The following is a 25,088-nucleotide window of genomic DNA, read 5'->3' as shown; positions in this document are numbered from 1 at the left end:
TGTAAGTAGCAGTAAAAGTATTGCTGTCTGTCTGTTTACTCCAATCAGGGTAGGGTAAAAATTTATCAGAGGGAAGGTTTAGCATCAAACCATGGAAGCTGTCTGTTCAATGTCTAGGTAGGAGGAGTGCTAATCCCACACACTTAGTGGAGTTCATCACAAATTCTAACGGTGTGAAAAGACTGACTTCAAGTTGACTACGAGGACTATACACTATAGAGCTTTACCACAAAGATTACAATACACAACCAAGACAATTGTTTATGACTAACCAATAGTAACCAATATACTATTCTGCAACTAAAGGTAAAGTTCAAATACTATTTAGCGTTATCTGAATGCACATCGACCAGGGAGTGCCTGGCTTACAGAACGAGGAAGACCGTATGGGGCATTGCAACCCCCCCCCCCCCCCCGTTCATTTCCCATGAGGGAATTGCTGTACAGTCTATGACCGGAGTGAGACAATTTAGCATAGTTTGGATGTTAAAATGATGGTCACCCCCCTGGAAGTCTTTTTGAGTTGCTTTGCAAAGGGCGTGTGACTGGTTGAAATTGGGAACAAACTAGGCAGCTTTTGCCTCTTTAGGGGTATCTTGTGTCATCTGTGGCCGATAGACTACCTGGAGCAATGTATTGCATGTCGTTCCTAAAAGACTATCCTCCTGCAAGAGTTGCATGTACATATAAAGAGCTTGTTGGCTCTGGGAAATACACATATAAATTATGACTGGTTCAGGTTGTGTACCCTGTCACGTATAGGCTTCGATCACTAGCAATGCTAACGTGGTCACGCAAACAAAAATAGTACGCCTAACTCAAAGAGCAGGGAACTTTCAGACAAAAGTTATAGGTTGTCACCTAACGTAAGTCGCCTAACGTAAGTCTCAATCAAAATGATGGCTCAAGGTCAAGTTACACTAGTATGGGCAATGGAGGTTGAGCAGCCTCATTTACTATCAGAAAATCATTAGCAATACCAGCGGACACTGAATATTACCTGGATAAAACAAAATTGGACAACTAATTAAAAGAGAAGGATACCAAACGATATAGCTTATCACCTACTATAAGGGTCAAAATTACAATTATTAAACTGTAATTAAAGTCTGTGGTAGTCTTTGTGAGGGGGGATGGCAGCTCCCCCTGAACTCACTATCAGAAAATATAAATCGTAGTTAGGTTGATCAGACCTTACTCTATTGCTAGCAGGAACTCAATAATCGTAGGCTACCAGTCAGATACTGGACAACCTAATTAGATATATTGTTTTCCAAAAACAGTAACTCAACTCAGAGGCACTATATTTAGCGGAGAAGCTAGGCTAATTCAATAATCACTGTTAATTCATTATTAATTAATTAACACTACCAACTTCTTATGGCTGCATCCCGCTACCGGGATCGATGTGAAAGTGCAGGGTGCCAAATTCAAACAACAGAAATCTCATAATTAAAAATCCTCAAACATACATGTGTTTTACATCATTTTGAAGGTAATCTTGTTGTTAATCCCACCAAAGTGTCCGATTTCAAATATGCTTTTCAGCAAAAGCACTACAAACGATTATGTTAGGTCACCACCAAACCACAATAAGCACAGCCATTTTTCCAGCGAAAGATAGCTTTTACAAAAAGCAGAAATAGAGATAAAATGAATCACTATCCTTTGATTATCTTCATCAGATAACACTCATAGGACTTCATGTTACACAATACATGCATGTTTTGTTTGATAAAGTTCATATTTATAACAAAAAATTGGAGTTTACATTGGCGCGTTACATTCACTAGTTCCAAAAACATCAAGTGATTTTGCATAGCCACATCGTTTCAACAGAAATACTCTTCATAAATGTAGATGATAATACAAGTTATACACATGGATTTATAGATATACCTCTCCTTAATGCAACCGCTGTGTCAGATTTCAAAAAACTTTACGGAAAAAGCAAATCTTGCAATAATCTGAGACGGAGCTCAGAACAATAGCCAAATTAGCCGCCATGTTGGGGTAAACAGAAACCATAAAATACATGATAAATGTTTCCTTACCTTTGATGAACTTCATCAGAATGCAGTCCTAGGAATCCCAGGTCCACAATAAATGCTTGATTTGTTCGATAATGTCCGTTATTTATGTCCAATTAGCTACTTTGGTTAGCGCGTTTGGTAAACAATTCCAAAGTCACAAAGCGCATCCACTATAACGTGACAAAATGTCCAAAAGTTCCGTAACAGTCAGTAGAAACATGTCAAACGATGTAATGAATCAATCTTTAGAATGTTGTTAACATACATCTTGAATAACGTTCCAACCGGAGAATTAGATTGACTTCAGATGAGCGGTGGAACGGAGGTCCTCCTCATGTGAACGCGCATGTGAAAGCATGGTCAGCTCGTGGCAGTGATTACTTATTCCTGTCTCCTTCGGCCCCCCTTCACATTAGAGTCATCAGACAAAGTTCTATTGACTGTTGACATCTAGTGGAAGCCGTAGGAATTGAAAACTCATCAATATCTCGCTGTAATTTCAATGAGAACTTGGTTGAAAATCTGCCACCTCAGAAAAAATTCAAACAGGAAGTGGAACTTCTCAGGTTTTGCCTGCCATATGAGTTCTGTTATACTCACAGACATAATTCAAACCGTTTTAGAAACTTCAGAGTGTTTTATATCCAATACGAATAATAATATGCATATATTAGCAACTGGGACTGAGGAGCAGGTAGTTTACAATGGGCACCTCTGTGCACCTTTCATCCAAGCTACTCAATACTGCCCCTGCAGCAGTTAAAGTTAATTAACACTACCTTAAAGTACGCCTTGACCAAAGGGGTCAACACCAAGTTACAATATCAGAATAGTATGATTTGTCCAAGTCCATAGGTTACACAATGCAATAGAATCCAACAATAGAATTGTCAAAGAAATAGGGACTAAAGTATGAATCATGCACGACTGCCTTTGCTCCTAATCTGGGAGGAGGGATATATTCAACTAGGCTAAACTAAGGATAGAGGCAAGCGATTATTCTAATAATCCTAAAACAAAACAAAGGAGACATACAGCGTGGGTCTAATCATAAGGAACATCTTCATAGGCTTAATTCACAATAACAATTTACCGATTATGCGCCTGTTTCAGGCTAACATAATAGATTCTTATTGACTCAAATAAACTCACATGGGCTCTCAGAATAAGGACTGTTGTGTTCGGACGGCGACCAGCCATATGGTTACTGTTATGAACTACAAAACAGTCCAAGGACACCCCACGCGGGGACTTTGCAAGATTTCTCTGGACTACTGAAATGCTTTGTTTTGGACTGCCTGCCAATGTCCTCTGAAGACATTGGTTCAAGTTCGGACACACCTACTCATTCAAGGGGTTTTCTTTATTTTTGTTGTAGAATAATAGTGAAGACAAACTATGAAATAACACATGGAATCATGTAGTAACCAAAAAAGATTCTTCAGTGGCCACCCTTTGCTTTGATGACAGCTTTGCACACTCTTGGCATTCTCTCAATCAGCTTCATGAGGTAGTCACCTACAATGCATTTCAATTAACAGGTGTACATTCTTAAAAGTGAATATGTGGAATTTCTTTCCTTCTTAATACATTTGAGCCAATCAATTGTGTTGTGACAAGGTAGGAGTGGTATACAGAAGATAGCACTATTTGGTATAAGACCAAGTCTGTTTTATGGCAAGAACTGCTCAAATAAGCAAAGAGAAATGACAGTCCATCATTACTTTAAGACATTAAGGTCAGTCAATCCAGAACATTTCAAGAACTTTGAAAGTTTGTTCAAGTGCAGTTGCAAAAACCATTGAGCTATGATAACTGGCTTTCATGAAGACCGCCGCAGGAAAGGAAGACCCAGAGTTACTTCTGCTGCAGAGGATAAGTTCATTAGAGTTACCAGCCTCAGAAATAGCAGCCCAAATAAATGCTTCAGAGTTCCAAGTAACAGAGACATCTCAACATCAACTATTCAGAGGAGACTGCGTGAATCAGGCCTTCATGGTCGAATTGCTGCAAAGAAACCACTACTTAAGGACACCAATAAGAAGAACAAGAGAATTGCTTGGGCCAAGAAACATGAGCAATGGACATTACACCGGTGGAAATCTGTCCTTTGGTCTGATGAGTCCAAATTTTAGATTTTTGGTTCCAACCGCTGTGTCTTTGTGAGACGCAGAGTAGGTGAACGGATGATCTCTGCATGTGTGGTTCCCACCGTAAAGCATAGAGATGGTGTGGGGGTGCTTTGCTGGTGATAATGTCGTGATTTATTTAGAATTCAAGGCACACTTAACCAGCATGGCTACCACAGCATTCTGCAGTGATACGCCATCCCATCTGGTTTGTGCTTAGTGGGACTATCATTTGTTTTTCAACAGGACAATGACCCAACACACCTCCAGGCTCTAAGAGCTATTTGACCAAGGAGAGTGATGAAGTGCAGCATCAGATGACCTGGCCTCCACCCAATTGAGATGGTTTGGGATGAGTTGGACTGCAGCGTGAAGGGAAAGCAGCCAACAAGTGCTCAGCATATGTGGGAACTTTTTCTAGACTGTTGGAAAAGCATTCCAGGTGAAGCTGGTTGAGTGAATGCTATGAGTGTGCAAAGCTGTCAACGTAAATTGTGTCTACTTTGAAGAATATTAAATATATTTAGATTTCTTTAAGTTTTTTGTTTTATTTCATAGTTTTGATGTCTTCTATTATTCTACAATGTAGAAAATAGTAAACATAAAGAAAAACCCTAGAATGAGTAACCAGCTCGATCTCACCTATCTTTTTCCTGATTCGAATGTGTGTGTAACCTGTATCTGTTACTTTTGTATTACTATCTATATTTCTCCTATAATCCCTGCCTGCCTTGTTTCATTCTGAAATATCAAGAATAACTGTTTGTTTGATCTTAGGCCCTCTAATCCCCATTCCCTGTTTGTGCCTCTGATTCTCTAGCTTATCACATTAGTACATAATTTTGCCATCACAATATCCATTATTCATTCATCCTGCACATTCATTGCTTTACACTGGTTATTTTTGTAAAATATCTACCGTCTTGCATTGCCTTGTCATTTTAAGAACATAATTGCCTTCAGAATTGTAACAACCTTAGTTATAATTGTAACTATTTGGTGCCCCGTTAATAATTTCATAGTAATAAAGCATACACATTCCATTTCACTACCCACCAACCTTATATGAAACACACACACACACTCCCTGGCATATCTCCACTAGAGCGGGAGATGAGCTATGCCTCTAGTCAGGCTGATATACAGTATCTCTGATGTAGAGTCATGGCACAGTCGAGGTGAGTCCATCACACGAGCCATCAGCCCTGGTTTGTGTATGTGGCCCTCAGCCGAGATAAATAGACCCCAGCTAGATAGCAGGTCACTGCCTCCATCGCATCTGATTCACTGCCAGCATAGGCTAACAATCTGAGTGTATCTCACCTCTCATTTCTCTCCTCTCCCAACTGTCTCTCCCCCTCTTTCATCCCTCACAGCACTCACTGCCCCAATCCCCCTTTTTATCACTCTTTTTTTTCAGCCTCTCTCCCATTCTCTCAATCGAACAGCTCCCTCTGTCCCCTCCCTCCCTCATCTTTGGTTCTCCCATCTTTCTCTCCCAGTCGCTCACTGTCTTTCATTTTCTCTCTGCCTTCTCCCAATATCTTTTTCTTTTCATCTATGCTAGTGCTGAACGATTAACCAAATTGTAGTTGTAGTTTTCTGTAAGCAAATATTCAACCTAGTTCAATGCAGAAACATGGTAATTGTCTACAATGACCATAATCCATTGTGCCTGTTCTTTTCCGTCTATGACACAGATGGATACACTTTTACGCCTGCTACTTTAAGTTCGATACACACAGACCGCATACGCCACCGCATGAGAGAGGAATGTACACAACACAACGAGAGAAAGGGATAGAGAGTTCGTGAAAGTATGTCTTATCTACTAGTTCAATTATTTCATCAGACAGCTCTACAACATATTTAGGCAGGCTAGCCTAGCTAAATAGGTTGATTAAAGATTGTACAGTATGGGGAGAACGGAGATAACATTAGATGGTTGGTTGGCTGGCTGCTAATTCCTAAGCAGAGATGAGATGATGAATTTAAAGTTTTATAAAGTCATCACATTAAACTAAGTAATATACACGACTGAAATATTTTGTTATTTAATAGATAATTTCCTATTTCTCTGTGGAACATTTTCAATGTTTTAGCAATTGAATATTCAATATTTTTGTCTTTGGAATTTCCATTAAAAAGCTCTTTTATAATTTGTCGTTATTTCATAATGCATTTAATGTTCAAGAAAAATAATTTAAATCTGTAACAGTGATTTATTTTTTAATAATCGAACCGAACAGACCTCAAAAACCACTAATCACTCAGCCCTGATATCCACCCCTTTCCTCTCTCTTTCTCGCCATCTCTATCGCTCTGAGATTATGTAATTAATGGACCTCTCTCAATTTCTGCTGGGCCAGGCCTCGTTCCACTGTTGTGTTGAGGTTGAATACATTTTAGGCAGGACTCCCCCTGGGGCCATTTTCCAAATTAGCCTTGCTCACAATAACGAGTCCACCCCAGCCAAACCGTCAGATAGGGGGCTTATTTTAGAGATGCACTCCCCAGCCAGTCAGTCTCTCAGTCACAACACTGGGTCTGTAATGTGTCTATCCACGTCAGTATGGTTCAGTTGGCTATGGTCTGTCTGTGGCAGTAGTTATAGGGTTGATGCTAGAGAATAATTAGTGAGGCAGTGCAGTTCACCATGGCTTTTGTTTTCTGTGTTCTATTCACTACTGTAGGTATTGTGCATGGCCCTGGCTTTTATCTGGGACGACATTAGCCTTGGATTATGCCACGTATTTGCAGATGGGGCAGTAAATTATAGGCTGATACAAAGTTCTAATGCGCACACACACCCCAATTAATCAACGTGGCGAGAATTGTTATCATACCTCATTTGTAGATATATGCATGTCTCCTCATGACTGACTTGCATTCACTTACTTTTAAAAGCTAATCCTGATGAGATAGTGTGGAGAAGAGAAATTAGGCAACATTTAAAATTTGATGTGCGGTGTAAATCCAACTCGTTGCTCAATTATTTTCCTTCCCCTCTCTCTCTCTCTCTCCCTCTCAGCTCGTCAGTCCCAGCCCCGGTCGGTCAGGTTGTTCAGCAGGTTTTGGCAACGGTCGCAAACACCAACCAGGCCAAACGAGTGAGTATGAGGAGTCCATCTAACATGCTCCCAACTGTCAAGGTGTTTCATCTGTGTGCTTTCCGCTATCAGAGGCTGAATATCTCTTGTACATCCCATCTCTAAGAACTCAGCAACTCTGTGTAGTGCCTGGAGTTCCAGTGTACTTGGCTGACCGCTGGCCTGCGATGTTATAGGATAGAGTTTAAGGTCATTATGACAGGGCTGTGAAATGCCCCAGGTTTCTCCCATGTGCCGGCGGAGGAGTGATACAAGTGGCGACTGGGTGGGAGCTGATTCATACAGGGGAACTCTCTCACACATCACACCTCAATCCGAACCAGGTTCAAGTTCATGGGATGCATGACTGATAAACCTACACACAGAAACACTCACAGAAAACACTGCGTATACGAACACTAAAACACTGTTTTGACATAAACAGAATCCAAAGTCTGAGTAGTGAGATGATAAATTACATTTAGCTTTGACTTAAGATAAACATGAACATTGATTGTTAGGTTCTCTAAAACACCCTCTTACTTTGTGTGTAGTTATTCTTGAAGCCATGGCAATGAGAGATGTATAAACTTTCCTTCTGTTGTTTTTCTCCTCAGAATTCTACTCAAGGCATACTGAAGATGTCTGCTGAGAGTATCCGCTCAGCTTCCCCCCAGGGTTTTGTGTTTGGTAAGTACATAAAGATAAGATGTTTTAGATGCTCATCATATCAAGACTCGTTGGAAAATGCCTTCCACCTTTTCCCAGGTAATATTCTTTCCAAGGGTTTTTATATACTACAAATCTACACCATTTCTGGGTGAACCATTTATACATTACATCTGTTTGATTACATTCATTATATTACATATTTTATTAGCTCTTAGTATAAGGTGTGTTAGAACTCTTTTGTCATGCTTATTTTAATGCCATCTCCTCCTGTCCCTCTCTCCCAGGCGGACCCCCTAAACCTGACGCCCTAGTTTCCCTGGCCTCCTCCAGCTCAGCCCCGTCACTAGGGGAGCAGAGCAGCAAAGCCTTCTCCTCCTTTACCACAGCGTGAGTCACTGGGGGTCAGCGGTCAGAGAGGGAAACTTCATGTCAGACGTTCTTGATCAGAAAACAGGAATGTTTTTTTTTAGCTATGGCTGACTGTGTTTTCTCATACTTTATGATGCTTTTGGACAGGTCTGCCGGGGGCTTCAGTTTCTCCTCTGTGTCCCAAGGAGCTCCACCAGGTACCTCTCTCAAATGTACAGCCACATATGTCACTCGTTGGTGTTATTAGACAGTAAAGTCAGTGCTATAGTTCATTGAATGCCATATCAATGAATTACAGTGACTTCAATTAATAGCCCGGGTGTTTATTTTCTTAAATTACTGAAGACAGGCGTATTAGAGACAGGCGGAAGACACATTTAAGTTGAATGCATTCAGTTGTACAACTGACTAGGTATTCCCCTTTCCTTTTCTATTTGAGCCAGATGTCTATTTCTTTAATGCACACAGCTTTTGCTCATTTGCATAGTTAATTGTTTAATTCCAGCATTCACTTACATAATTTAAATCAATTAACAAATAACACATTAAACCTCGTCAGCAATTAATTTAGACCCGCCATTTATTTGAAACGGGCGAGTATTTATTTAAAGGTTGCCCGGCTATTAAAAAGGACGGGCGGCTATTTTAGTCTCAGCTTTTAATTGAAGTTTTACGGTAGTCATGTATTAAATCTATTTGTTCAAAGTGTTTCAATGTCTGGCATAGTTTGTAAATCTGCTGTCTATGTTTCTTCCTCCCAGTGAAGGACGCCAGTAAATTCTTCTTTGGCGGTGCTGGCGCCACCGGCAAGATGATGTTCAGCTCCACTGCTGGGGAGGAACCCTTCTCCTTCATCCCAAAATCCACTTCCCCCGCCCTGGGGAGCACTAGCTCCCCTCCTCCCAGCATACCAGGGGAGCCTGTGAGGCCCACCCCCACCTTCAGAGTAGAGCCCCAGGCACCCAAGGTGGTAGGAGGAGAGACCCTGGGGAGTTTCTCGGGTCTACGCGTGGGCCAGGGGGACGAAGAGAAGCCCTCAGCGGCCGCGTTTAGCTTTGGCCAGCCGGACAATGGAAAGGGGCTAGGTTTAGGCACGGGGACGGCCCAGTTCAGTTTCGGGTCGACCCTCCAGCAAGGAAAGCCAGCTGAGGCTGCGTTTGGTGAGGCGAATTCTACCGTGACAGACTTATCCAAGACTGCATTCAAGCCTCCCGAACCGGCAGCCCTGGCGATCACCAAGCCTGCGTTCTCCACGTCAGCAGCCACCTCCTTCAGCAGCCTCCTAGCTGCACCCCTCTCTTCCCCGTCCCCAACCTTGGAGGAAGAGCCCCCCAAAGCCCCCACCCCCCCATCAGACCCCACTCCACCCCCAGAGCCTGTTCCCTCACAGCCCAGCCCCTCCGTCAGCCCCCCTGTTGCTGAGCTTGAGGTTACTACCTCCCCAGTGTCCTCAGTCACCCCCACCCCTACCATCCCTGAAAAAGCCCCAACTCCCCCTGCCTCGGCCCCCTCCCCAGCTCCCCCCATTGCCTCCACCACCCCTGTCCCCCCTGCCTCTACCAGCCCACCAGCCCAGGCAGCCCCCAGCACTACCCCAGACCCTGCCCCCGAGGCCCCACCACCCGCTATCACCCCTACCCCGAAGGCCCCACCACCAGCCTACCCGGCCCCCAGCTCTGACAAACCTGGCTCCATCTTCACCCAGCCACCGTCCATCACCACAGATAGGACCACTATAGCTGTCACCAGCCTCACAACGGTCATAAACACCGCAGCCCCTGCCGCCACCACCACCACCCCTACTGACTCCAACACCACAGCCCCGGCCACGGGCTCAGTTTTCGGACAGCCTGCTCCAGCGGCTGCCGGCGGCTTTAGTTCCACCGGCTTTGGTGCTCCACCTGCAGGTGCAGGGGCTGGCTTTGGAAAACCTGTATTTGGGCAGACAGTTGGCGGGTTCGGCCAGCCTGTTCCTAACGCAGCCAGTGGCTTCGGTTTTGGCCAGTCTGCGTTCGGGGCCAGCCCTGGATTTGGACAGCCTGCAGCGGCCACCACTGCTGCAGCTGCTAGTACCGCTGCTAGTGGAGGTGGTCTGTTTGGAGCCCCCAGTGCCAGCAATGCCAGCAGTTTTTCCTTTGGCACCCCCAGTGCCAGTACGGCCAGCAGTACGGGCACGGGCCTGTTTGGGCAGCCGAGCGCAACCCCGGCCTTCGGGCAGCAGAGTGCTGGGTTTGGGCAAGGCTCTGTGTTTGGAAGCAACACCACCACCACATCCTCTACTGGCTTCAGCTTTGGACAGCCTGCAGGTGAGTGTATCTGTGATATGTCACATGTTTGTGAAAATGCACTAATACGAAGTAGCTGTTAGGCCTCTGTATTCCATATCACAAAACTGGAAATGAATGGTCAATGTAATGGTATGTATTTTATATGTGGCAGACAGCTCAGGACAGTGGTCTTATTGGAAGAGCATCTCTTGGACATCACCATGACACTTAAGTTGTTTTAAGCCTCTAGCATTTACACAGACGGCCACTCAAGCTGCCAATCTGTCTTTCTTATTGACTGGATGTACAATCTCTTTAGGAATCACATGATACCTTAAATGTTTATGGATTAGATTACCAGATTCTAGTTGATTTTGATTGATCTCCAAAATCCATATTTAGGACTACTAGGCTGGTATTATTTCAGCCATGGTATGTTGACCTATACAATTGCAGCATACAGTGCCTTCGCAAAGTATTCAGAGCACTTTACTTTTTCCACATTTGAAGTTACAGCCTTATTCTAAAATGTATTAAATATGGATTTTTCCTCATCAATCTACACACAATACCCCATAATGACAAAGCGAAAACAGGGATTTCGAAATTTTGGCTTAGTTATTCAAATAAAATACTATATCACATTTACGTAAGTATTCAGACCCTTTACTCTACTTTGTTGAAGCACCTTTGACAGAGATTACAGCATCGAGTCTTCTTGGGTATGATGCTACAAGCATGGCACACCTGTTTGGGAAGTTTCTCCCATTCTTCTCTGCAGATCATCTCAAGCTGTCATGTTGGATGGGGAGCGTTGCTGCACAGCTATTTTCAGGTCTCTCCAGAGATGTTAGATTGGGTTCAAGTCCGGGCTCTGGCTGGGCCACTCAAGGACATTCAGAGTCTTGTTCCAAAGCCACTCCTGCATTGTCTTGGCTGTGTGTTTAGGGTCGTTGTCCTGTGGGAAGGTGAATCTTCTGAGCTCCTGAGTGCTCTGGAGCAGGTTTTCATCAAGGATCTCTCTCTACTTTGCGCTGTTCATCTTTCTTTCGACCCTACCTAGTCTCCCAGCCCCTGCCGCTGAAAAATATCCCCACGGCATGATGCTGCCACCGCCATGCTTCACTGTAGTGATTATGCCAGGTTTCCTGCAGACGTGACGCTTGACATTCAGGCCAAAGAGTTCAATCTTGTTTTCATCTGACCAGATAATCTTGTTTCTCATGGTCTTGAGAGTCTTTAGGTGCCTTTTTGGCAAACTCAAAGCGGGCTGTCATGCGCCTTTTACTGAGGAGTGGCTTCCGTCTGGCCACTCTACCATAAAGGCCTGATTGGTGGAGTGCTGCAGAGATGGTTGTCCTTCTGGAAGGTTCTTCCATCTCTACAGAAGAGTTTAGAGCGCTGTCAGAGTGACCATCAGGTTCTTGGTCACCTCCCTGACCAATGCCCTTCTCTCCTGATTGCTCAGTTTGGCTGGGGGGCCAGCTCTAGGAAGAGTCTTGGCGGTTCCAATCATCTTTGATTTAAGAATGATGGAGGCCACTGTGTTATTGGGAACCTTCAATGCTGCAGTAATGTTTTTGGTACCCTTCCCCAGATCTGTGCATCGACACAATCCTGTCTCGGAGCTCTACGGACAATTTATTCAACCTCATGGGCATGCACTGTCAACTGTGGGACCTTTTATATAGACAGGTGTGTGCCTTTCCAAATCATGTCCAATCAATAGAATTTACCGCAGGTGGACTCCAAGTTGTAGAAACATCTCAAGGATGATCAATGGAAACAGGATGCACCTGAGCTCAATTTCGAGTGTCATAGCAAAGGCTGAATACTTATTTAAATAAGGTATTTCTGTTTTTTATTATTAATAAATATGCAAACATTTATAAAAACCTGTTTTCGCTTTGTCATTATGCTGTATTTTTGATTGATTTCTGAGGAATTTTTATTGCCATTTTAGAATAAGGCTGTAATGTAACACAATATGGAAAAAGTCAAGGTGTCTGAATACTTTCCGAAGGCGCAGTATGTAGGGAACGAAGCAATGGGGAATCCTGAAAAAGGCAGTTACCTCAGTTACTCATCCATTCAGAGCTGCTGCCAAAGTGCTTAAATTAATGTAGTTGTTTTCCCTCTGTGGGACTGAGCAGCATCATTAGGATGAGTATTTATCACGCCATTAGGATAATGGAGTTTAGAGAGAAGGCCACTACTCTCTGATGGTCTTATCCAGTCCAATCCCATCCATCCATCAGGGCCTATTAGGATCTGCTGGTATTGGCTGGCAGACCATACTCCTCCATGTGTCCATGGGTCATAGGCCTCTAAATCACTATGCTGGAGGAAGTTGGAATTGACTACTAGTATAGGGTCAGTTTTGTTTCACCTGGTACCGATGTGGTTAGGGTTGAGGATGGTGGTTAGCTGATCCCTGATCTTTACTTCTAGGGGTAAGCTCTACCTTGACCCTGTAAACCCAAGTATAAGGTAAACACTTTACTTATTGCCGGGACGATACCAGTATTTCGATAGTCGTTAGTATCGTGACAAGGAAAACAATGCAAATTTAACTTCTTTAGAAAACAGCCCTAATTTTGGAAACAAACATTGTTTATATCCAGAGTCACATTTAATTTATTTTCCAAAATATAGACAAAATGTACATACTGCAGTTTTTTAAAGAACCGAGAGTTACTGTTTAAAATGTTCACGTTACTGGTATTGTCACAACCCTACGGTACATGTTAGCAAAAATTGCAGAACTGCAAATTACAGAAGATTCAATGTTTTGTTTGATTATGCAAATTATAGTATTTTAGCAACATTAAATCTTATTATAATCTGTTCATATACACCCCCAGGAAGAATATAACACCATTTTTTTTTTCTTACATTTTTTTGTCAAACGAGCACTTAAATATGATAATTTTCACGTTTTCATAAATTCTTAGAATGTTTGGGAATTATGTATACTAAGGCATTTGTGAAAATTTGATAGCAATATAGAGTGGGAAAGCAGCCATGCGTTTGGACAATTAATAGACACTGCAGGAAATAATACCTAATAAAAACGTCTCTCCTCCAGGACCGGAATCTATGGAGACCGGTGTGCCATAGCCAATCGGCGCTTCAGTAGGCCTTTATACAAATAACCCATTTGCCACATGGGCCTGCCATCATTCACTTTGAACTGTACTGTGTGTTTACAGGCAGTAGCAACTGGTGACTTTAGATCATTAAAACACATTCACCAAATTCCACAAAATACACCTGAATTGATTTTTTTTTTAATGTAAATACCACGAGTTCTCTTACATTTTGGAACTTTACAGTCCTATTGATCAAACAACCATGAAAAGATAGGCTTTCTCTACCTCAGTTATGCACATCAACAATAAGATCAACAACTAATGCTAGTCAGAGCAAGATGAGCTAAAAATCTAACGAGGGAACATTCGATAAACCCTTTCAAGCTTTTTCAGCTAGTTGGCCATCAGAATTTCACTGATAAAAGATGGGTAGCCTGTTTGTCCATCTGCAGCTTGCCTGCCAATGCATATTTGTCCCAACCAAGCGCCCAAGCTAACTGGCTAAAGTTGTCGAACTTGCTAGCTAGCTACTTCCAGACACAAAGAGAACACCTCACTCTGACCGTTTTACTCGCCCCAGCAGAGCTGTTTATCTAGAGCGTTCCTGACTAACTATTACTTTTTTGCCTACGTTTACTGACACTGGTCATATTCAGCGGGTGTTGCACGTTTGTAAGTTCATCAGTTATTCTGCACACTCAGATGAGTGCTCTGAAATTGGAGTAGATAGAGTGAATTTGCAAACGCAGGAGATATGCTAACTGGATAACAGTTGTTCAGCATAGCTGCTAGCAAAGCAAAGCGATTCACATTTCTTGCTAGCTAACCAAATGACACCTGCATCTCTAGCTGTGTAGCCACCGAAAAACGATATGAGTTGAAAAAGTCAGTCACTCACCCACTCCTCCAATTAAATTACATCCTCCTAGCTAGCTATCTAGCAAACATTAGGCTCTGTGTTTTGAGCATGCTACATAAATAGATACGCTAGCCTATTTTCCGTGTTATCACTAACTTGTGATCATTGCCCTTGCTAGTTTGATTGTATTGACATTCCCAGCCTTCGTTACAGTCGTCCGTTTTTGTCCAGAATATTAATTGTAATTGAAACTGAAACAGTGCATCGCAAATGGAGGCCGCAAACAATGTACTAAGCCAGCTGTGATTTATAACCTGATAGTAATATTTTTTGGACTACCAAAATATGTATTGGTAAATTATATTAATCATTAATTGAACTGTATGCATTTATTCTGCCAACAGTGCCTTACTGTATGTCATGGAATGTTGAATCAAGTCGAACATATTTTTAAAACCTCTTGTAACATTTGTTTTGTAGCATAAACTGGGAATTTGATATTTTTTACTGCTATGATTCTGTTTTATAATTGCAAAGTAGTTAAAACACTGTCAGTTCCACTTTAATTAAGCCATTATTATGGCACCACGTAAAAAAAAAAAAGAATTTGGATGGTGAAGTAATGTTGAGCCGGGAGTTTCCCTATTCCCAGGGATTCTCTGAACTCCCACCCGTGCTAAGAGGGGCTGGGCCGCGGGAAGACAGTTGACCTGTCTGTGTGTGTCACAACAACTCAGCAGTTACTGAAGCAATGTCTCGGTTCTGACTGTCCTAGGGCTTTGTGTTCCCACCCAGATAGGCTTTCTGTTATATCATAGTGACAATGTGTCTGTCTGGCCATATGCATGTACTAATAGTGGAGATAGGCTTACACTTCAAAGCCACGTTGGGATTACTTTTTCATTTTAATTACACAAAGAATTGAATGTGTAATGCCCCACCGGCTAACTGCACATAAGACTTGTGGAAGCAGGGTTAGTCACGCTGTCAAAGTGATGAGGTGAACAGGAAATCTGAACTAGTTATCTGTAACGGAGGAGGTTGTGATGGGGGTTAATTGAGCTCACTGGTGCGCATGGTCTGTGCCACTGTTGGTGCCTTTGTCAGTCTTTACTGTATTAGATAGGCAATATGTGAGGAGAGCAGCCCTTGGCCAGTAATTTATCTGCGGAGCCCCACAGCAGGTTAAACATGAATTAGGCCTACTTACCCTGCATCAGAGCACGCCTGGTCGATGTCGCACTTAACAGAGCTTGATTAAGATGTTATAGCCAAAGACCAGACTACATTGAATCTGTCTTGAAACAGAGGACGAACTGCCTGAACTTGTCTAATAAGAAAGCTCCATTTTACATCATAGACATGGAAGAAATCGGAGAGACTTTAACTTTGCTCTGTAAGCCTAGGGGTGATTTCTCTTAACTCTATTAGCAGTTTGGTAGAGAGGGCAGTTAGGGGTATCTAAGGGAGTGTTAATAGCCAGGGTCATGTTTGTTTCTAAATGTCTTTGTGCAGGTCTGAGGGGACAGCATCCAGTCTTATAGCTACAATAGCCAACTAGCTAGCAATGCCAGGACAGCAACAGGTGTTACACTATAAATGGCCCTAGAATTCCTATTGAGTCTGGATATGTTATGCATTCCCATATATTATTTCTGTCCCCTTCACGGCTGGCTAGTTATTTCAGGCAGTATATTGTCAGCATAGCTATGTGAACTAGCAAAAAGGCTGCTGTTACATTTTAGTTCGTTGCACGTCCGTCGTCCGCAAACTGCACATGAACATTCGTGAATGTATTCGTTAATAAAAATGCATGTTGACTGTGCCTTAGGGCTGCCCCCGGAGAGAGAGAAAAAAGAAAAAGACTTGTCACTTCTTTCGACCAATCAACTGGTCCAAAATAAAATTGAAAAATTTTTCCATATATAGACACACCTTATGTGATTGAATAAAATCAACTAAATGTAGGCTACTGAGCTTGTCTGATGCTTTAAGCACACTGTGATTAAATGCTTAACACACAAATGACTCGAGGGAGCCAGAGATCAAGATTGCCTAACCAAAATAAGAAAATATGTTCCCGAATCATCTCCTCCCTCTGCTGCTAGCCTTCGCAGAGTCTGCCACTACGCTCTAGAAGTTGTCGGTAACCTTTTTCCATTTGGAGTGCCAATTTATCTTACCATTTCTACCAATCTGTGTGCCAGTTATGATTTTCATATGCACGTTCTTGTGGAACAGTTCAATTTATTTGATAATAAAGTCTTCATATCTCAAAATCATTGTCATGTGATTAATAAAAATGGTATCTAAATGAAAATTATACAAATCTAAAAGTAACTTCTATTGCCATTGCCAACTATGTAAAAATAGCCTACCTGAAGCCAAAAAATAAAAACATTGCAGCCTGCAGGTAGAAAATATCCTGATAAAAATAAATTACATTGGCTATTCATGGCCTGTCTGCAAGGAACTTCAAAAATTGTATCAACAATCAACTTGGTCCAGCCTGAAGCTTGCACTAACAAACTTGCATCATTGTATAAAATATTAAGGACCCTCAGTTTCCCGGGCCAGTGAGCTCCAGACAGACACAGCTGTAGTCTATTTGCTTAAGGGATAAGTAATCAGGTATGCCTATTTTAAGACGTTTCCACCGGTTCGGAGCATGACATTTTTCCCCCACTTTTTTTTCGAAAGGGAGAGAGCTGGAAAGATTTTTCAAACACGCTACATTGAGGAACTATTGTTATTCTCAATGGATGTAAAAACAGACTGAGTTTACTTGCTGTTTGCGGTGAAGAAATAATTCCTTTGACGCTCCACAGCTCATTAGTGGTGGTGAGTTAAATCAGAAATGCTATCAGATCCCCAAATGGGCACATTTATAAGCCTACGTTTGCACGCAGGCCAGGTAGCCAAGGCCTACTTCTGTGTAGTCAGGTACGTGTCCTTACTCAACATTGACAGGAGCCCTCCATACGAAACACAATAAATAAATGGACAACTCGTAAATGAAATGAAATATACCAAAACTTGTTTCTCACAAGTGTAACCTAGGTTGTGCGCTCTGCAAACAATGTGTCCACTCCGACAATGAGAACTGTAAAAGATTGAAATATTGAATGCCTATATTGAATGCATTAACAGAAATTACTGTAACCAAACAAACATTGTAGAGGATAAATTATGGGAATTAACGGTACATGTACTACTGGTGATACTGGTGTGCCATCCCCGCTTTCTCCCCAATGGATTAGTCCACTCAGACAGGCATCAATCAAGACATGTGCAATACATTTTTGTTGTTGCAACTGCTCAACTAAAATATTCTCGATCGACCAACAGCCCATCAACCAAACAATCGACCAGTCGACTAAATGGAGTCAGCCCTACTGTTTCTTTTATAGAAAATGTGCATACACAGTCGGAAGCATTTAATCTATGCCCTAAACTTGTTCACAAACAATGTCACCACATGGACTAATTCAAGCCACAGTAAATGATAAGGTGGGTGTCATGAGTGAGTGAGTCATTGCCAAGTCCCAGGTCCAGACTAAAGGCAGTCCCTGCATTAATTTGTAGACCTGTCCCCATACTCTGAGAGAATAACATTTCATGTTCTGCCTGATTATTAGAGGGGAATTGATTCTCGGCACGAGGGATTTAATGGACAGTCGTACAGCCCGCTTTCTAAAAGCCACCGATTTAAAGGGGGAACGAGCAGAGGCCCAGGCAAAATGGAAGTGGAAGAAAAGGGAAATGTGGAGTTGACTGGTGGAAGATATCCACCAGCCAGTATGGCTGGCTTTCTCACACACACAGCTTACGCTCTGCCACACACACAGCATGTACGCATCGATCTAGAGTTTGTCAGAGGGCTTATCACACTGCATACATATCCAGTGTACATGGTGGCATTGTGTCAGAGATAAATGTGTGGATTTGTCTTTTTCTGCTCCACTGTCTTCCCCCCCCCCCCAGTCATCTATAACCTGCAAAGAAAATAGTTCTGTCGCCATAGTCTAATGCTGCTGGAACGAGACCATCCATAAAAAGACTGCACTATCAGCGTACACACACACACAGTTCTGACTTCCTACCATTGTCATCATCGCTAACCTTAAATGACTGTACGTCTAAAGGACAAATTGTGATAGTTTGCATGGTTGTATTGTACAGAGCCTGCTTAATGTATTTTATGTGCTACTTATTATTTTCTGTCCTCTTCCCTCCCAGCTTTCGGAAGCTCCTCCACTACCTCAGTGTTCGGTCAACAGCCCAGTACTGGGAGTGTCTTTGGACAGGTAACATTCACATTTGACAGTGTGTACAAAATAGACAACCATCCTACCATTTTGATATGTAACACTTCAGGGAAAGACTCCCAAATGCCCCTCTTCAAATGTGCACACGCTCGCACCACTCACATACACATTAGATGTATTATTGCATTTGGGTAAGAATCATGGAGAGAACTCATCAGGGAGGCTCATATGTACTTATTACTGCATAACCATCACTGATCATTGTGATCTTGTTGTGACTGTGGCTGTGCACCCCTCCCCCTATCCTACCCAGCAGCAGCCATCCAGCGGTGGGGGTCTGTTTGGATCTGGCTCTGCCCCGGCTGCAGCCTCCCAGCAGGCAGGGGGAGGCTTCTTCAGCGGCCTGGGGGGCAAACCCAGTGAGGACGCCGCCAACAAGAACCCTTTCGGCACTGCCGCTGCCACCGGGGGCTTCGGACAGCCCAACCAGACAGGTGGGAAAAGGGGTCGAGAAGGGTTGTAGCAGAAAGGATGACTGATCTTAGATTTAAACTTCCTGTTAAATTTTAAGACGGACGGGTGCAGTTATCATCAGCAGGGGGGACCCTTTGATTGACATCCCTCTTGCACAGAATGATAAAGTCCACTGCAAGCAACACAATGCAAATCACCAGAGTTCTTAAAATTATAGCTAAAATATTTTTGCATTAATGTTATCAAGACCGATGTTTTCATGTGGGGGAAGGTAGCGAATATAATAATCTTTTTTGTTTCTAAACACAGCCTCACGTAAATCGATTTTCCTCAGCATTATGCTGCGAGTCTTAATCTAATAAGCAGAGCAGTGATTTAGCCTGTTGCTGCTGGAGGCACTGACAGCGTATGTATCTGTGCTATCCTATCTATGACACAACATTGTTACTGCTCAACAGACTGGCATAGTTTTCCATAGCAAATAGGCTTGTATCTGTATGTTTTCTTATTCCTCTAATGCACACAAACTGCATCGAATCATCCATGTTTGTTCTGTAGATGAATGCAAATATGTTCATATTTTCCCAACCTTGAGGTGGTACGTGATTCATTTGTGTTAAACAATGTTAATGAAATCATTAGTCTACTTTTCTTCCAAACTATATTTCACTGTGGTACTGTACATGTAGGTTTGATGAGTAGAAATATCCACTTGAGCCACCCCCATACTGTCCTATGCCCTATTTTGTTCCGAATTGAAATGGTGCAGTATTCTGATTATGGCTATGTGAATATGTATGACCCATTTCATAGGGACTATGTGATAGTATAGTATATCCCTGGTTTGCCTACGGCTTTGATTCTTATGAGATATGTCATGCTATGGCACTCATGTATTGCTTTTTATTACATTTTCCCTGAACATATTCTTACCCACATTTTCACCCATGTCTTTGCTGCATGCAGACCATTAGCTTTTAGTCAAATTCCTCAATTCCATTGTTTCTTTGACAATCACCTTTGGGAAGAGCACTGCAAATTACTATTTTCCTTGAGTCGCTCTTAACTGACAGTAGGCGTTGTGCCATGCTACGTAATACATCAAGTGTCCGTCCCAATGTCTTCTACACACACCTAATACCATTCAGCCACATATCCATTTCCTCCCTCCTTGTCTCTATGATGAAAAGTGACCCCCTTTATCTGGTAGTCAGTCAGGTAACTTGTTTATGTAACCACCCAGCCACAGGAGAATCCATTTTGATTTGAAAGGTGATTATTTTATTTTCTCTCACGTTGTTTGCTTTCAAGTTGCTATGTTGCAAATTGTTGGAGCGGGAAGTGCTAAATTGCATCTCAAATGAGATTTCAGTGTTGCGTGTCATTTACACACAAGTACTTTCCATGCTCAGTATTACCATTATGGTGAAAAGCATTGTGCAAAAAAAGTATGAAAATGTCTCCTAGAAAATAGTCTGGACTCTCTGCTGATTTGATATATGATGTCTGGGACTTGAAAAAGATGTGTGAAATGAACATTGCAGGAAACCTTAATTCGAAAACTAAAATTTACCGATCGTAAATTAGGCTTTTAAACATCTCTCCAGTGTCTCTCTATCAAAAAGAGAGGAAAGATTTAAATGAGTATTGAAACATTGGCAGCGTTGACATGGGGGCCACATCTGCCAGTGCAGTCGGAACAAAAAGTGACCAGTGGGCTGTTAGGTTGCAACTGATCCCAGGTCAGATGAAGAGGCCGACTTCCCAGCCATTTAAAAGTGAGACGCACTGCACTGTGAAGATCAAAAGACAGAGGGAGACCTGGGTCAACCGGAAAGTGTGTTGTTCTCATGACACCCCCGAAACAATATTCCACCACATTGTTCTAGAGATGAACATCTAATGAGCTTGGAGGGAGATGGATGGAGAGAGAGAAAGAAGTTAGGCGGCTGATTTTCCTCGCATGATTAGGATTTTGAAATGGATGTGTCTGAGTGAGGAATCGTGGGCAGGTTCCACTGGGCGTTTAGCACTGCTATAAATCCATTGTTAACCTCTGTTTGTCCTACAGGAGGAACTACCCTGTTTGGGAACAGCGGGGCCAAAACCTTTGGCTTTGGCTCCCCAGCGTCAACATTCGGAGGGGGGGAGCAGACGGCCAGTGGAACCTTCAGCACGAGAGGGGGGAGCGTGGCCGCTCAGGGGTTCGGCTCCTTCTCCACCCCCACCAAACAAACAGGTAGGCTACACGCTCACCCCAAAACAAGTGACAAGTCACCCAGCTCTGTCAACTCCAGACTTTTGTGTCCATGGTGATGTACTGTATATGTTCAAAAGTGTTATCCAACAATGTTACAAATAACCCTTCTGTTGTTAGCCGCACTGCTTCTTGACACACTGCCCGCTTAACCGAAGTCAGCGTGCATGCGCCCGGTCAGCCACCAGGAGTTGCTAGAGCACGATGGGACAAGGACATCCCGGCCGGCCGGCCAAACCCTCCCCTGACCCGGATGGTGCTGGGCCAATTGTGCACCGCCTCATGGGTCTCGGTCGCGGCCGGCTGCGACAGTCTGGGATCAAACCCGGGTCTGTAGTTACGCCTGTAGCACTACGATGCAGTGCCTTGGGCCTCCCAAGTGGCGCAGCGGTCTCTTTACAATACCTTCTACCCTCTGTGAACGCATTCCCCATCACTATCCCCTCCAGTCTCTTTGACTGTAATAGTAACAGCCATTTACATTCTTGGCTCCGTCTCTGATGTTGTCCTGTCCGCCTCGGGGTATTGATGCGGCGGGCGGCTCAGTGACGTGTGAGGGTCAGAGAGAAGGGCAGGTGGTTATGGATGAACACTCCACACACGCATCACTTCCTCTTTGGCCCTGTGGCAGCAGCAGATCCACTCCCTGCAACCTCAGCTGCCGCCAGTGCTTGCTCCCCAAGGAGAGACTCACTCTGTACTCCTTTATCATCTGAGTTACAGCTAGAGTCACATTATCTCTCTCTCTCTCTGCCAGTACAGCACTAGTAGATCATGGTTAGGCTATCTTCCACAATGTAGCATCTTTCCGAGCTAATGAACAGTCTTGGCGTCGACTTGGCTAAAGAAGTCAAAGCATCAATCAATTTAGTCAACGCCGTTATATTTCCTCAATTTAGCAAAAAATATAGCATATCTTAGCAATTAGAGTCATAGCGTTCCCCAAAAGTTAGCACCACCGCAGTTTTGTCTTGGCATTTTACTCAGCTAGCTATATAGCAGTAGCATCTACCCCTAAACTCTTCTGGTCATATTCACAAAGCATCTAAGAATAGGAGTGCTGATCAAGGATCAGGTCATCCCTCTTATTCATTACCTGATCATAGATTAGCCCTCGTACTCTGAGACGCTTTATTAATACGGAACCTGTTTTTTTTGGCTACTATCACTGGCCAGGGTCCAAGGAATGTAATCCCATTACATTAGCCCAATCAATTATTCACTGGGCCGTGCTCGTAGCCAGGCTGTCATTTCAGTGATCCCCTCTCTTAATGACTCTCTTTTCATCCCAGAGAGTGTGTGGTTGGAAATTGATTCCCATCAAGCCCTCATCGCCCCAATGCTGTGCGTGTGCGTGCAGAGAGAAATCTGTTGTCCCTGAACAGAAATGGAGGTGTTGTAGAGCAGACCACAATACAATAAAAACTTTATTTATCATGTTGGGGCTGTTAGTTTCAGGGCAACAGCAGGTGTGACATACACATCCATCAAAGTTGAGGAAGAATATAAACATTGCCTGTGTTTGCTTATATTTTTGAAGTATTTACTTATGTATGGTTAGTATTAGACTGTGGTAAGTGTCCCCTGAGACATTCTGTCCTGCCCGCCCATCTCAACGAATTCAAGAATATTGCTCATATACGTGTCAGCTTTATTCATGTAACCATCCCTCTCACGTATTGTTATCAAAGCAAAGTCAGCCAACTTACTCTTCCTCACACCCCTCTATCTGTACCCCTTCAGGTGGTTTTGGGAGCGCCCCTGTGTTCGGTAGCCCCCCTGCTTTCGGGGGCTCCCCAGCGTTTGGGGGGACAGCAGCGTTTGGCTCGGCCCCATCCTTCAGCAGTCCCATGGGCTCCTCAGCCAGCAAGGTGTTTGGAGAGGGCACGGCAGCCGCCAACGTGGGAGGATTCGGGTAAGAGAGACACCCCTCTTAGACATTTATTGGATATGGAGAGTGAGATGTTTTGTATTGTTTTAAAATGACAGTGTAGAAGATCTCAATATTCTTGATTATACTGACCATAAAGGCTGTAGAATGTCTTGCAAGGTTTTTATGCATTTATTGCTGTATATTGGTTATTGTCTTGGTTTTGTTATGTATATTATGTATAGGGGCGGCAGGTAGCCTAGGGGCGGCAGGTAGCCTGGGGCGGCAGGTAGCCTAGGGGTTAGAGCGTTGGGGCAGTAACCGAAAGGTTGCTAGTTCGAATCCCCAACCTCCTTTCTCAACTTGGGCATAATACCCTAAACCCCGCTCGGCTACACTGGCACACGTTAATGAGCTTGACATTTTAATTTAGGAAAGTCCACAATAGTTTAGTATTGAAGATTTACTTACGTCAAGTATTTACCGTAATTGCTGGACTATTAAGCGCACCTGAATATAAGCCGCACCCACTGAATTTAATTTTTAATTTTTTTTTGTACATAAATAAGCCGCACGTGTCTATAAGCCGCAGGTGCCTACCGGTACATTGAAACAAATGAACTTTACACAGCCTTTAAACGAAACACGGCTTGTAACAAAAATAAATAGGCTTTAACGAAACACGGCTTGTAACAAAAATAAATAGGCTTTAACGAAACAGGCTTGTAACATTTTTTTTTTTTTAAATAGCAGTAAACAATAGCCTACCAAGAAAGTCCTTGGTCACTATCTTCCTCCTGTGCACTGAAACCACTGAAGTCATCTCCTTTCTCCTTTGGTGTCGGAGTTGAATAGCCTCAGAATTGCTTCATCCGATGTTGGATCGTTTTCATTGCGCTCTCCTCACTTTCATCCGGAGGCAAACTCATCCAAGCCTCATTTTCTAGTTTGGGCCATCTGCTTTTCTTTCCTCTGAAAACTTTTGTTGTCTTTTTGCACTAAGTCAGTTTCTCACGCTGCTGTTTCCAACGTCTTATCATCGACTCATTAAGGCTCCCGTGCAGCAGCACTATTTCCTTTTCCAACAGCCAGATCGATTGCATTCAAATTGAAAGCTGCATCATATGCATTTCTCCGTGTCTTTGCCATGATGAGGGTGACAAAATGACTACCGTAATCAGAATGATGGAAAGTTTGAGCGCGCTCGATTTACGTCACATTGTGACGGTGCTCAGTTTTTTGGCGGCATGAATTTGTGAAAGCGGGAAAAATCCATAAATTAGCCGCGTCATTGTATAAAGCGCAAGGTTCATAGCGTGGGAAAAAAGTAGCGGCTTATAGTCCGGAAATTACGGTAAGTATTTCTGGTATTTGTTTATCACTATACATCAGGGGATGGAAATCAGTCAGCTATAACCACCTAGACCTCCTGCAGAGTCAACCTTTGTTCTGAATTTAACCTCAACCCTCATTGTACAATTATGGGAGAAAATGGGATTATTCCTCCATCCCCTCCCGCTCAGCTCCCTCTCCCCCTGGAGCAGCCCCCCTGACACGTGCAGGCCTGCTGAGGCGTTGGGCACCTCTGCCAAGCCCCAAACCACGTAGGCAGGCAGAGCTAGATTATTCCAGATAATCCCACTCTGAGGTCATACCGCCAGCAGATTAAGATGGGCTAGTTCCCCCCTTCTCTCTAGCCTCCCTCTCTC

General features: G+C 43.2%; 1 protein-coding gene across 6 annotated transcripts in view; it reads left to right on the top strand.

Moving 5' to 3' along the window:
• LOC129864113 (nuclear pore complex protein Nup214-like) overlaps positions 1–25,088 on the top strand; it is a 66,258-nt gene that overhangs the window by 25,032 nt on the left and 16,138 nt on the right. For 3 of the 6 annotated variants that reach the window (XM_055936722.1, XM_055936723.1, XM_055936718.1), the window contains exons 25-33: positions 7,194–7,272; positions 7,869–7,941; positions 8,208–8,310; positions 8,440–8,504; positions 9,054–10,598; positions 18,750–18,817; positions 19,092–19,272; positions 21,324–21,491; positions 23,253–23,424. In XM_055936722.1, the coding sequence (XP_055792697.1) occupies positions 7,194–7,272; positions 7,869–7,941; positions 8,208–8,310; positions 8,440–8,504; positions 9,054–10,598; positions 18,750–18,817; positions 19,092–19,272; positions 21,324–21,491; positions 23,253–23,424 (2,454 nt within the window). The remainder of the gene's footprint in view (positions 1–7,193; positions 7,273–7,868; positions 7,942–8,207; positions 8,311–8,439; positions 8,505–9,053; positions 10,599–18,749; positions 18,818–19,091; positions 19,273–21,323; positions 21,492–23,252; positions 23,425–25,088) is intronic. The other 3 variants (XM_055936719.1, XM_055936721.1, XM_055936720.1) reach the window with 3 other exon arrangements.

The sequence above is a fragment of the Salvelinus fontinalis genome, chromosome 10, assembly GCF_029448725.1.
Source record: "Salvelinus fontinalis isolate EN_2023a chromosome 10, ASM2944872v1, whole genome shotgun sequence".
In the NCBI taxonomy this organism is placed as follows: Eukaryota; Metazoa; Chordata; class Actinopteri; order Salmoniformes; family Salmonidae; genus Salvelinus; species Salvelinus fontinalis.
The sequence above is the reverse complement of the archived record's forward strand: the minus strand, read 5'-3'. Positions and strand labels throughout refer to the sequence as shown.